Below are 13280 nucleotides of genomic sequence, written 5' to 3' on the forward strand. Positions count from 1 at the left end.
AGAAAGAGAAAGGAAAAGGGAGAGAGCAGGAGGGCTGCCCCCCGTCTCTGGAGACTTCTGGGGAGGAGGGGCTGGGGAGTCATCGGAGGGACCCCAGCCCAGCAAGCGCAGCAGTGCAGGACGGCTGTGCCTTCTGGTGGAGGAGTGTCCCCGAGGACATGGAAGCTCTGCAGGCGTGAGGGGGCGGGAGGAGGAGGAGGAGCGGTGGCAGGGGAGGCAGAGGCTGCATACCAGGCTGTATCCTGTGGAGATAAGCAGAGCCCTGAAGTCATCGGAGTCCATGCTGCCTGTCTGCTTCTGCTCCCAGGACGCAGGCATAGCAGAGGAGGCCAGGCCCAGAGGAGGCAAGAAGGGCCGCCCCATGTGCACAGCGGGCAGACAGGACAGTGGCAGGAGCGGGGAGACAGGAGGCCAGAGAGACCAGGTAAGGGGGAAAGTGTCGGAGAGACACGAGGGCAGGGAGGTGGCAAGAGAGCCGTGAGATGGCACACACGATGGCAGGAGAGGCGAAGGGGAGGGGAGGAGAGAGAAGGAGAGAGAGAGAGCAGTTAATCGCCGTCCTCGGGGCCCAGGGTGCGCGTACCTGCCGGTCGTTCTCCACGTCGTAGCCCAGGCTGATGAGGCACGCCTTGAACTCCTCGGGCCCCAGTGCCCCGCCATGGTCCTGCCGGGGCCATCCAAGGCGGGAGTGCGGGAGGGTGGTGTGGAGACCAGGCCGCAGAGGTGGGAGGGGACCCAGCCACATGCAGAGGGTGGGGGGACACACGGGGAAGGGAAACAGAGTTAGAGGCAACACAGATGAGGGTATGGCCAGGGACAGCTGGGGCAGGAGCCAGCTGGGGCCTCGGCCCAGGGGGCCCGAGGCAACCAGGGACCTCCCTGGCCTCCTCTGGGCAGTGGTGACAATGAGAACCCAGTCCTGGGTGCAGGAGGGAGCGGGGGCTCTTCTTGCCCTTGTGATTTGGGCTAGGAGAGAGGGCCACCAGGGCCAGAGGGGTAGCGCTAAGGCTGGACTCTACACACGGACGCCAGGTGGTGGCACGTCAGCCCAGCAGGGCTGGGTGCTTAGGTCCTCTAAAGGACACAGTGTGTGGGGGCCAGATTCCCAAGCCAGGTCATAAATCCTGGGAATGCTGGGACTTCGTGTGCCACAGGGTTTCAGCCATAGGCAGCAAGGATGTGCCTCCCCCCCACTTCTCCTGTGTGCGCCCCCCGGGGTCACTGGCTGAGATCCCGCCAGGCCTGAGTGGCGGCTGATACTTAGAGATGTGAAGGTACAGACAGATGCAGAGATGGAGGGGCCAGACGGGATGATGACAGGGGAGGGAGGGACCGCGGCAGGGGGATGTCCACCTTGTCAAAGTGGTTGAAGGACGCCCGGAATTCTTGCATCTGCTCCTGGCTGATGCCCTTGGCATCCCGGGTGAGGATCTGGTTCTCCACCTCGTTGATAGTGCGGGCGATGGTGGTGAGCAGCTGCTCCCAGCCCACGCGCACATGCTGGGGAGGAGCAGGGCAGGGGCAGGGCGTGAACGTAGGTGTGGTGGCTGGTCGGGGTCTCCCCTGGGGCCTCTTCAGCCCCAAACCCTCCTGCATGTGGGGCGTGGGGCCTCCCTGCCACCTCTGCCAACCACTGGTTTCATTCACTCCTGGGATGAACATGGCAGGGGGCAAGGACCCGACACCCTGTGCCAAGATCCACATGGCACCTCTTTAGAGGCAGGCTGGCCAGTGCTCAACCTTGGCTCTGGGGATGGGAAACAGTGGTTTGTGGCATTTGTGGACCAGCATGATGAGACGCTGTCACCAGGGTTGATTTCAAGCCACCAAGGGGACCAGCTTCAAAACTCTCATCATGCTGGTACACTGCCCTTGCACACAGTCAGGGTCTGGGGGAGGCTTCCAGGTCCCTGGGTGAGTCTAACCCAAGACAGGTATTGCCACGGTGATGGGGGAGTACAGGTAGGGCTTTTTTTTTTTTTGGTACTGGGGATTGAACTCAGGGGCACTCGACCACTGAGCCACGTCCCCAGCCCTATTTTGTATTTTATTTAGAGACAGGGTCTCACTGAGTTGCTTAGCGCCTTGCTGGTGCTGAGGCTGGCTTTGAACTGATAATCCTCCTGCCTCAGCCTCCCGAGCTGCTGGGATTATGGGTGTGTGCCACCACGCTGGGCTGAACTAGTCTTTTAACACATTTTAAATAGCAAAAAACATTTCCAGCAGAGAGCCTGGCGAGCGGCGGAGCCCGGCTGGGCCTGCGCACCTCCATGGTGTAGTTGGTGTGCTTGTTGTCGAAGATGAGGGCCTCCTGGATGAGCTGGTGCTGCTGCTCCAGCAGGTCCAGGTTGGGCTTGTAGTCCACGATGCTGCGCTCGTACTGCTTCAGGTGGCTCAGCTGGTCCTCCAGGGTCCCGTTCATCTCAATGGAGATGCGTCCGATCTCCTGCAGGAAGGCAGCGCCGCCAGGGGTGAGACCACTCCAGCCAACCCCGGGGGGCTCTCCAGCCTGGAGTCCTGGGCCACAGGACTGCTGACCTAAAGGCCGGCTGCTCTGGGTTACCTGCTCTGGTCCTCCTCTCAGGTAAAAGCAGCCACCATGGGGAGTCCGTGGGCCATGTGCGTCACACCCCTAAGCTCACAGGACCCTGGTCCCTCTGTGAGGCCTGCACCTAAAACAGGCCTGACCACAGACGTGGGAACATGGAAGCTCAAGGGGGCTGGTTATCGCAGTAAGAGGCAGCCAGGATTTGAGCCTGGGCCTGTGGCTCCTAACCGCGGACCCTCAAGTCCAAGGCTCTACAGGCTGCAGAGACAGCGCTGAGCCCCAAGGCTGGCCCTCCTAGGCCCCCTCCCCAGGCTTGCTGAGTTTAAAGAGGCTGCTCACTGTCAGCCTGGTCCACAGCGAGCATTTACTAGGAGGTGGCTGGAGTTGCTATCAGCAGTGCCCCCAAACCCCGTGGCTCAAGAGGGTCCCTAGGGAGCTGCTATGAGTGCCGACTGTCTTGTTCACTGCTCTGTGGTATCTCTCCCGTGGGGCCAGCACAGAGCAGCGGCCAAATGCATTTGCTGGGGGGAATGGAGAGCTTCCACTCCACTCTGGAGACAGAACCAAGGTGCAGAGGTGCGGCTGGCGCGAGGCGCAGCGCGCAGGGAGGGGCTGCTCTAGTCTCACCTGCCCGAGCCTCGGCCAGGTTTCTGTCTAGTGCTGCCACTTTTGCCCACATAACTTGGTGGCCCTCCTAGTCCTGGAGGGTGATCAGGGGTCCTAACAAGCCCAGGGGCCACAGGGACCCTCTGACCCAGAAGCTCGCCCAGGTGCATGCTCCACTCCGCCCACGCCCAGGGCAAGGGGGGCACCCTCACCTCCATCTTGGTCTGGATCCAGGGCCCCACCACGTTGGCCTGGCTCGAGAACTGGCGGCGGAGGTGCTCGTTAGACTGCTGCTTGCTCTGCTCTTCCAGAAGTGCGCGGTCCCTCTTTGGCACCAGCTGTTGCACCTGGGGACACGCGGCAGGAGTGGTCAGGGCAGTGGGCTCTCCTGCTTGGCCGGCCCCACCAGCCCTCCCCTCGAGGGGCTCTGGCCCACCTTCTCCCACTTGGAGTTGATGATCTGGGGGGTGACGGTGGTGTAGGGGTTGCTGCCAGATAGCTTGATGTGGTTGCTCTCAGCGATCCTCTGGGCCTCCTTGTGGATGGCCAGGATGGCCTCCCGCTCCCTGTCGGCGTCCGGGAGGGTGGACTTGAACTGGTCGTGGGCTGAGATCAGGCCCTAAGGGAAGGAGTAAGAATGAGGAGGGCAGCCTGGACCTCCTGGGCCCCCAGAAGGGAGCAGGGTCCCGGGGCCGGGCAGACCTCGATCTCCTCGATGGTGTGAACGATGAACATGTCCTGCAGGTCCTCCATGGCGCTCTCCATCCAGTTGTTGAAGGGCGCGGCCCGCTTGGCGTACTCCAGGTGCAGCTGGTCAATGGTCTCCAGCTGCTTCTCTGTTTTCTGTGATGTGCGGATAGGGACAGGGACAGAGCCAGGAGGGCAGGTCAGCGGGTGAGTAGAGGAAGGAAGAGTCCCAAGGAGCACTAAGGGGGGTCAGGAGAAGCCCCTGGACTTGGGCATCATCCTCACTACCCACCATCCTCAAGGACAGTCAGGGCCCAGGGCTCCACCAGTGACCCAGCCCCTCCTCACCTCCAGGGCTTCCCTGCGGCTGTGGGTCAGAGAGCCCAGGGCGTCCCACTGGTCACAAATCTTCTGACACCGAGTGTTGACATTGTGGGAATCATAGTAATCCAGCTCGCTGTGGGCCAGGCAGATGGCAGTGAGACCCCAGGCAAGGGGTGTAGCTGCACCCTGCCCCAGGGGTCCCAGGGCCAACACTGGAGGGCAGTAGTAATCAGCTGCCCAGGGCAGGAGGAGTGGGGCGGGCGGGAGTAGTGGCTTCTAAACAACCAGGCGGGGGGCTGCAGTGCAGCCCTAACAAGCCTGGGATTTTGGCTGTTCCTTGATTTAAAGAACACCCAGCAGAGTGCAGAGGCTCAAACCACGGGCTCTGGAATGTGGTTGATGATGATTGACCCCTAATGATCCTGGCTGAGAGTACCCCCTACTCCAGATGCCTCCGTTTTCTTATCTGTGACGTGGGATGAGACTATGGGGGTGTCCAGTCAGTTCATGCACATGAAGTGCTCAGAGCAGCCTCTACACCTCGTAAATACAAGAAGCAACAGCTACTCATGAACGATTTAATTCATTTCAACGGGCAGTAAGAAAAAAAGATGTAACTAGCATGCAATCTCATGCTAAGTAACCAATTTGATATTTAAGAAAATAAGTAAGTTGCCTTAACAGGCAAATAATAATGGTACAGCAGACCCCTTGTCTGAGGTTCGGCTTGCAAACCTCAGATAAGGGGTCTGCTGTACCACTGAAAACATCAATGTCGTGACTGTTTCAAGAGAGAATGACCACATCCCTGTGAACTTTACTCCAGTATATTGTCACAATTGTACTACTTTGTTGTTGATAATCTCTTAATGTGCCTACTATATAAATTAAATTTCACGATAGGTACGTATGCACAGAAAATATAGCAGACCTAAGGTTTGGTGTTATTCACGGCTTCGGGCATCCATTGTGCCCCCTTGGTACGTTCTTGGGCTGTACCCCGAGTGAGGGGGCTGCTGCTGTTTGGGAACTATTATTTGGATGACTGTGGCATGGACAGCACTCAAAAGACCCTCCCTCTCTCTTCCAGAACAGTTTAGAAAGCCCCAGGCCCCAGGTCAGGGCAATAGGTCTCATGTAACTGGCCCAGTCAGCTGGGGGCACCTGCCCAGGTCCCTATAGCCCCTACAGCCCCTGAGGGTACCTGCCTCTGGCCTTGCTGTCCTTGGTAGGGACATGCAGGACCCTGGGGGAGTACATTTGGAAGCCCTACAGCACTGTCTGGGGCAGATGGGAAGCCCCAGAGCACCCCACAGCAAGGACGGGGGAGCAGGAGGGAAACCAGGGTGCCCAGTGCGGGGCTCCCTGGCATTAGCCTGGGTTACCCATCTTCAGGAATAGCAGGACTCTGGGGGCAACTGCGGCAGGGCAGGGGTGGCTGTGGAAGAGGCAGCTCCAGCCAAGAAGCCTATTTTTGAGCAGACGGCTATTTTGGGAGCCTTGCGGCCCCTTTAGGGCCTGTGGATTTTCCATGAAGTAATGGCCTGGGCCTCCCACTCGCCAGGCCCTCCCTGCCGCAGCCGCTGCGCTGGTGGAATAAGGCCCCATTCACGGGCTCCAGGGGCTCAGTGTACTAATTGTGCACACAAGTTTATCTGCAGGGTGGGGAAGGGAGGGGCGAGACCCGGCTGCCTGGAAGCCTTCACAATAAGTGTATTCTGAGCAGGAGGGAAGAGGCTGGGTGGAACAATGGGCCAACTGTGCTGCCCGGTTCCTCGGGGAGGAGCGGCTGGGAGTGCAACAGACCAGCGGTCCACCCTGCCAGGGGCTGGGGGCCTACATGGTATGGTGGGCAGGGCGGGTGAGGCCCGGGGACCCCTAAAGCCTGAGGACTCAGGACAAGTGGTCAGCAACCTCTTCTCTGCTGGAGGACCTAGAGTTCCTTGTTCCTCATTCAGGGCTGAGGCAGGAGGGGCCAAAAGTTTTACCCCAGAAGGCCCTTCGTGGTATCTAGGAGGTGAAGGCTCAAGGGCCCCATTCCAGGCCACGGTAGGCTGGACCCGGGATGCTTCCACCACCCCCCAGGGCAGGGCACAGAGGGCCCACACATACTTGAGTTCCTGGGCAATCGCTGCAATCTGTTCCACGCGGTCCTGGTGTGCGGCCAGGTCACTCTCGAAGGCCTCGTGCTTGCGGATGAGGGCTTTGATGTCTGACAGGGTGGCTGTCTCATAGTCCCGGTGTTTCAGCATGGCCTCCTTCCCTGGGGGTGGGTGCACAGAGGCACTTGGACAGCAGCCCAGCAGCCATGGGGCTGTCTAACTAGGAGGGGAAGGGGGATGTGGACTCCACATCCTTCCTTGCTGAGGGAGGTACTGAGTCCAGAAACTTCCAGAACCTTCTTCCTTGCCCTCCAGGGATCTCTAGGCCCAAGTATGTTCTGGATGGAGTCTGTGGGTCTGAGACAGATCCCAACTCAACCCATGTGTTCTGAACTCAACCCCCTTTACTGGGAGGGGACCATAGAATCGGACCACGGCAGCAGGGCCAGAAAGCTAGACCCCGTTTCTGGTGGACAGGACCTGGAGAAGCACCTGGGCCCAAGGCCCACTCGCCCAGCAGGGCCAGGGAAGGGGCAGCTTCAGGGTCTGGGTTCTCCTGGGAGCCTGGCCCCGAGCCTGCACCACAGCCTTTTGGAGCCAGGCTCCTCAGGTGGTGATCCCACCACACATCTCAGCCCCTTCCCACTGCCCTCTGGCTGTTGATATGCAGTGGGGCGGGGTCGCTGTGAGGCCCTTTGAAGGGAGGAACACTGTTATTAGTCCTGGAGCCTGACTAATGACATACCCAGCACAAAAGCTCAAGCCAACCCTGCAAGCCAGTGAGGTGACTGCAAGGCACAGAGAGGAGTGCGCCAGCCTGCGGGAGGGGAGTGAGGACCCTGCTCTTAAGGGGCCCTGCTTTAGCTGAGCTCCTTTGCTAGGAGTGGCAGCTCAGAGAGCCCCTTCTGGCTCTGCCCAGAGCACCTGACAAACAGCTGCCACCCCGTGTGGTGACTAATAAGTCTCTGGGTCCCATCCTTCATCTGTAAAATGGGGCCAACAGCAGCAGCTACATGGCATTGGGCTAGTCCAGGCTTCAGCGAGGTGACGTGAGAGTGGCGGGTGCGGAGCCAGTGCTATGCTCATCTCAGCCACCCACAGCCTCTTCTGTCCGGCAACTACCAGCCACCCCTCGGCAGGGCCTGGCACGCAGGCAAGCGGTGGGCTGCCCGGGAGACACTACTCCCTGGCCAGTCGGCCGCCCCACCCCCTCGGGAGGCCTGACCACAGAGGCTAGCGGGCAGTTCCCCTCTCCAGACCGCCTTCTCCTGGGGTGGGAACCAGAAATAGCAGGTTAGCATTGGGCCTTGGCTGCGCTTCAGCAGGCAGCTGGAGGGGCCGCCTGAGGAACCAGGGAGCAGGCCCAGCCACACCATATCAGAGCAGGCCAAGTGGCAGCCAGAGGAGGGACGTGGGGGTTCACTGGTGTTTGGTTTCATTTCCAGGAAATCCAGGTCCCAGTGAGGAGCACCTGCATGGATCCTCCCCTGCAGCGCTGAGCAGTGATGCTCAAACCAGCCCGAGACCCCTAATTGGACTGAGGAGGCGTCCTGACTGCTGCAGGGGCGCAGGGCACTGCAGGCCAGCCCCTTCTCTGGTTCAGAGGACAAGCTCTGGTCTCGGGCACGGGAGCTGGCAGGTCTGCCCGGGACTCCGGGCTGATGCAGGGCAGGGCTTGATGCCAAACGCCTGTGGTGGAGGGGACGCCTAGCCAGGCAGGGGTATGTGGAGGCTCCTGGACCAGCCGGGCCTGGGCCCAGGACTAAGCTAACTTCTAAACTCCTTAGGTGAAGGCCAGACCCAGTCATTCCCAGGGACAGGGCTCTGGTGGGCCATCGCACCCACGCCCTTCAGGAAACCACTGCCCAGGGTTTCCTGGAGCCTTGGAGAGGGCACTGAAAGACGTGCCCAGAAAGGAAACCCATAGGCAGACACCCCAGCAGCCCTGGAGGAGGAGCACGTGGAGCAAGACAGCAGGGGACGGCTCAGCCTGAGCGTGGGACGTGGGTGCTGTAACCTCTCCTTGCTGTGGCCAGGGGTTCTAGGACAAGGGAAATGCAAACCTTCGCTGGCCCGAGCATTCCCTGGGCAGGAAAGCTGCTGCGTACAGGCCTGTCTGGGAGAGTGGCTGAAGACACGTTTATTGAACAAACATACGGACTGAACGCCAGCCTCCTTCCCCAGGAGACGGCAGCAGCATCACGCCCTCCCCCTAGGTACCACTTTTATGAGGCACAGGAGAGGGGCCTGCACCCCCCGTCCCTGCCTGGCCAGCTTCCTGGCCTTGCCATGTGTCCCTGGCAGAAAGGACCAGGGGATCGCTGTGGATCTGGCACTGCTGTTGGAGAAGAGCAGGCTGAGCTCATGTGAAGGGCACGAGCTGGCCACAGCCAGGGACAGCTGAGGTGGGCACAGGCCTGTGGGTCATGTGGAGCTGCCACGGGAACCTCTTGGGACAGGGGTGGGGTGGCCTGCCCACACAGCAGGGTGGACAGTGGCTAGCAGAGGTCCCAGAGGCTGGATGGAGATTCCGTGAGGAGTGAGGGGCAGAAGAGCCAAGGACCACACCAGGCGAGAAGGGGGATCAGCTGGGCCATGGTGGCAGGAGGGCCAGGAGGGCCAGCAGGGCCAGGAGGGCCAGCAGGGCCAGGAGGCAGTATGGGCCACGAGCAGGAGTGAGGAGCCTGGAGGGCTTGTGTCTGTCCCCCACATTCCCACCGGCACCAGAGCTGGGGCTGAACCCAGGGCCCCCGTGAACCCCGCCCCTGGCCTGTGCTTGCTTTCTTCTCTGGCTTTCCCAGGACTGGTGGTTTTCTGGCCCCTGGAATCTGGAATCTCAACCATGGTGTGGGTCCCGACCGAGGGCCAGGGACGTGATGGAATTCTACATCCCGAGCCAAGGCACAGGCAGCTCCGAGGCCGCCGGGAAACAGGAGGCGACACGAATTCCCTCCAAGTGGACCCATCTTGCAGGGGTCCAGGCCCCTGGCAGGAGGCCCTGAGGCAGGGCAAGGAGGGGCTCCTGCACGTGGCTGGCAGCCAGCGAGCGCCACTGCAGGTCCCGCAGCAGAGCCAGAGGCAGCTGGGAACACGCGAGCTCTTCAGCATGCGGCACCAGCAGTGTGAGACAGGGGCAGACTGTCCCAACATGGTGCCAGGGACAGGAGAGCCCTGCCCATATGCCTGACCTGGATGGGGATGGGAACTGCCTCAGAGAAGCCACGGCACAGCTATACAGTCACTTCCCTAAAAGCAGGACAGGGCTTGGCTGCATTCCTGGATGACTGACCCTTCATGACCCAGGAAGAGGCCTGTAATAATCTCTGAGGCCAGCGCAGGTTGGGCAAGAAGGAAGACATGGCCCCAGGTGCGCCCTGCTGCCTGGGGCTGGATGAGTCCCAAAGCAGCTTTAGACAAGACAGGAAAGGGGCTGGACACACAGACCCTGCACAGCAGGGGGTCCGGGGGTGCGTGCGTGTGTGCACATCTGAGCAGGAACGGGGAAGAGGGCCGTACCGTCAGTCCAGGCCTCGTGGATGGAGGCCTTTTGCCGGAACTTCTCCGCCAGGTGGTCGAGCCGCTCCAGCCTGCGGATCTCATTCAGCAGCCACTCCTCATAGCCCTTCTCCGCCTGCTCCAGGTGCTGCCAGCCATTGTTGATGTCCTGTGGGGGCAGGAGAGGGCAGGGCTGTCATAGGAGGCTGCAGAAGGTCAGCGGCGGGGCCACAGTCCTGCCCGACCCCACCTTGCCGTGTCCAGGTGCCAAGAGCCCAGCACACTCGGTCCCTGGGTTCCTCTGTATTAACTGAATGAGTCTGTGAACTGGAGAGCGAGTGAATGGATGGACAGACAGAGGGATGCTGTGGGTGAGGTTATGGAGCCAGAGGTGACCCCCGATCCTAGGGTTACAGCAGCCTAGGGGTCCAAATTCAAACTTCCACACACACCACTCAAGTGTGACACCAGGGAGTGTCCCTCAGCCAGCCAGCCCCAGAGGCCATGTGTTCTGGTTGAGGGAGACGTGCTGGCCGAGCAGCAGGCCAAGCCCAAGGGCTGTTCTGAGCTGCCGCTGCCCCTCCCAGCTGCTCTTCAGTCCCGCGGGCATGGCCCCCTGGGGTGGGCGCTCACCGAGACCATCCTGCCCTCGGAGGGCATGAAGGCTGGCCGGTTGCTGAGGCGCAGCTTGGTCTGCAGCGTGTTGAAGTTGATCTCCAGCTGGCACTTCTCCTGCACCTTGGGCGGCTTGTGCACGCGCCGGTAGTCGCGGAAATCCTCCAGCTTCTGCTGCATCTCCTGGATGGTCTTCTGGGGCACGCGGTCCTCTAGCCAGGGAATGGTGCGCCGGATCCACTCCAGGAGCTGCGGGCCCACAAGAAGCCGTGGTGACCCTTGCAGGGGGCAGAGTGCCCACAGCCTGTCCCCAGCTATGGAGCGTGGGACCTGGACCACTGTGGGCCTGCCCCCAGGGCTTCCCCTCCTCCCTAGCCTGACTCTCCCGTGAGTCCTGTTGGGACCCCACAGCACAGGATTCTGGGAACAAGGCCTCCCGGGAACCCCCGTGCTGCTCTTGGCTGTACCTCTTGCCTCTTTCCCAGGTCTACGTGGGCAGCTCAACAAACACCCCTCCTCAGAAGCCCCCTCCTCGCTGTCAGGTGACCCACTATCCCTGGCTTCCCTGAGCTTATCTAAGAGCCTCTCTGCCTGGTTCAGGGATGGTAAATGTCACAAGGGCAGGGGTCCACAAGGGAGCATGGCCTGGGACCCAAAACACATCAGAAAATTGAAAAAGAAAGTAACGTGTATTCCTAGCAGCTACTCTGCTCTTTCTAGGACAATTCTCGGAAGGTAAAGCCAGTTACTGTCTATTGGAGAGCACTTGGGGAAGTGGCTCCAAACGCCAACCCCAGCCAAGTGAGGGGGCCGAGGACAGAGGCGTCTGCCTGAGAGTGCACCTTGACGCTCGGGCAGGGTCCCTCGCAGGCAATGGCGGGGGACCCAGAAGCCCCGCTCTTTGCCCTGCCTGGTGTTGGGAAGGACGGCTGCAGCACTGGGGATGGGGCACAGGCTCGTGCGCGGCAGGCAAGAGCTCGAGCACCGAGCCCCACCCCGGTTTTGCTTTTGTAAAGTGTGCAGGCAGAAGGAAGGTCGGCCGCCCTAGACTGGTTGTCAGACACTTGTCGAATTCTTCTGGTCTGTGAAATCTCAAAGGCTGGAAACCAGTGGCCTCTGAAGAACAGTCACGTGACTGCTGAGCATCTCTGCAGGAAGAGCTGGCTGCGACAGGGACCAGGCTCTGACCCTGTACCGCCAGGCCAAAGGGCCGCGCCCCGACCTGGCGACCGCACGCCCTGTGCCCTCCTGCGCTCCGCTAGTCCTGTGGCCACACCTGCCATCTCCCTACCAGGGCTGCGGGGACCCCTGGCCAAGAGCAACAAGAGCGGTCAGCAAAGCTGCGGGCCGGGGGGCAGGGGCACAAGCACTCACGTCGCTGGCCAGCCGCTCGTAGTCCTCCATCAGGTGCTCGTTCTCCTGGTTGACGGCGAGCACCTTGCAGATGCGGTTGGCCGCGGTCTCGGCCTGGGACGGGAGAAGTGCAGAGTCAGGACTGCCTCAGGCTTGGGGACCCTCCCGCCAACAGCGCGTCCCTTGAAAGCAGCTTGTCCATGGCCCTCAGAGAACTTCCCGAGGGGGAAGGAAAGAAAGTGCAACTGCAGCAGAACTGCAGCAGGGCGGCTGGGCCCTGCGTGCTCCTGCAGGAGCCTCCTGTCTTGAGAACAAGCCCTCGCCAGAGTCCCCACGAAGAGGAGCGCTGGGGCTGCAGTGGGCCCAAGTCCTGGAGGAGCCTCGGGTGGACAACAGCTGGAGGGAGCCACAGGGGGCTCTGGCCCCAGGAGCAGCCAGCGTGTGGGTACAACACGCCCGGTCCCCTCTCCTCCCCTCGGGCGGGTGTTACCACCTCGCGTGGGCAGAAGGGGCCGTGGCTCTGGAGAACACAGCGTGGGCAGCAGGGCGCAGGCCCTGCCTTCTCTGCGGGGGAGCGCAGGTGTGAGCAGGAGGGAGGTGCCACACCAGGGAGAGGCCAGGTACCTTTCAGGAAGCACAGAAAGGGTCCAAGAGGAGTTGAAACGGCAACAGAACAGGAACAGAAATAGTGAGGAGGGTCTACAGAGCGACGGGAGGAAAACAGAGGCTCGGGAGACGGCTCCAGGCACTCGGCCTGGCCTCTCCCATCCACACTGCAGGGCAGGCAGGGAGGGGCGCAGCCAGCCAGGCCAGCGTGAGCGCGTGCACACACAAGGGCACACACCCTGCACCCTGCGCAGGACACGCCAGGGACCTCAGGCAGTGCCCCTCAGAAGTGAGCTCTCGGGGCCTCAGCTGGTGACACCAGCCCCAGCGCACAGGAAGCACAGCCAGGGCAGCAGCTGGCGGGGGGGGTCGCGGGGTCAGTTTCTGACCCCTAACGGGCAGTGACATCTGGCACCCCCAGCTTAAATCCACTCTCCACCAGGATGCTGCTGGTCACAGGGATGTGGGGTCACTGGATTCCTGGCAGCTAGCCCGGGGGTCGGGGGTCGGGTGCTCAGGGCTGGTGAGTGAACTGAGTAAAGGAAGAAAGAGGCGGTGTTTACGGATGACCAGGAAAGAGGGCCACTCAAGGCCAGGCTGGGGTGACCTTGCAGTTATGAAACAAAAACCCCAGAAAGCACCCTTAAGAGAGAGATGGGACCAATCTCTGGGAGATGACCACAGCAATAACAGGCATCATGAGGAGACCTGAGACGTGAATTCACAGCCGAAGGCCGACGCCACCGGAGTCTAGCACTCTCCTTCCAGGACAGGCCCGTGTCCTGCAGGGTGGCCCATGTCTCCTCCACAGGAGGGGCTGCAACAAGCTTCTAGGCCCAGCTGCCCAGAAACCTCCAACCACTGTGACCCGCCTTTCCGTCAGCTTCTGCTCCCACAATCCCTCGGAACCCTCGACCACCACCAGAGTTCAGCTCCGAGCACAG

At 61.2% G+C, this 13280-nt stretch overlaps 1 protein-coding gene across 4 annotated transcripts in view; it reads right to left on the reverse strand.

Annotated features, from left to right (window-relative positions):
• Nucleotides 1-13280, reverse strand: part of Actn4 (actinin alpha 4) — a 69850-nt gene that overhangs the window by 1745 nt on the left and 54825 nt on the right. For all 4 annotated transcript variants that reach the window (XM_071604810.1, XM_027941183.2, XM_034636642.2 and 1 more), the window contains exons 9-19: nucleotides 11752-11844; nucleotides 10396-10626; nucleotides 9784-9931; nucleotides 6278-6428; nucleotides 4190-4298; nucleotides 3857-3997; nucleotides 3591-3773; nucleotides 3367-3501; nucleotides 2267-2446; nucleotides 1354-1500; nucleotides 584-664 (exon numbers count right to left, since the gene is read on the reverse strand). In XM_071604810.1, the coding sequence (XP_071460911.1) occupies nucleotides 584-664; nucleotides 1354-1500; nucleotides 2267-2446; nucleotides 3367-3501; nucleotides 3591-3773; nucleotides 3857-3997; nucleotides 4190-4298; nucleotides 6278-6428; nucleotides 9784-9931; nucleotides 10396-10626; nucleotides 11752-11844 (1599 nt within the window). The remainder of the gene's footprint in view (nucleotides 1-583; nucleotides 665-1353; nucleotides 1501-2266; nucleotides 2447-3366; nucleotides 3502-3590; nucleotides 3774-3856; nucleotides 3998-4189; nucleotides 4299-6277; nucleotides 6429-9783; nucleotides 9932-10395; nucleotides 10627-11751; nucleotides 11845-13280) is intronic.

Source organism: Marmota flaviventris, chromosome 18 (genome assembly GCF_047511675.1).
Source record: "Marmota flaviventris isolate mMarFla1 chromosome 18, mMarFla1.hap1, whole genome shotgun sequence".
NCBI classification, from domain to species: domain Eukaryota; kingdom Metazoa; phylum Chordata; class Mammalia; order Rodentia; family Sciuridae; genus Marmota; species Marmota flaviventris.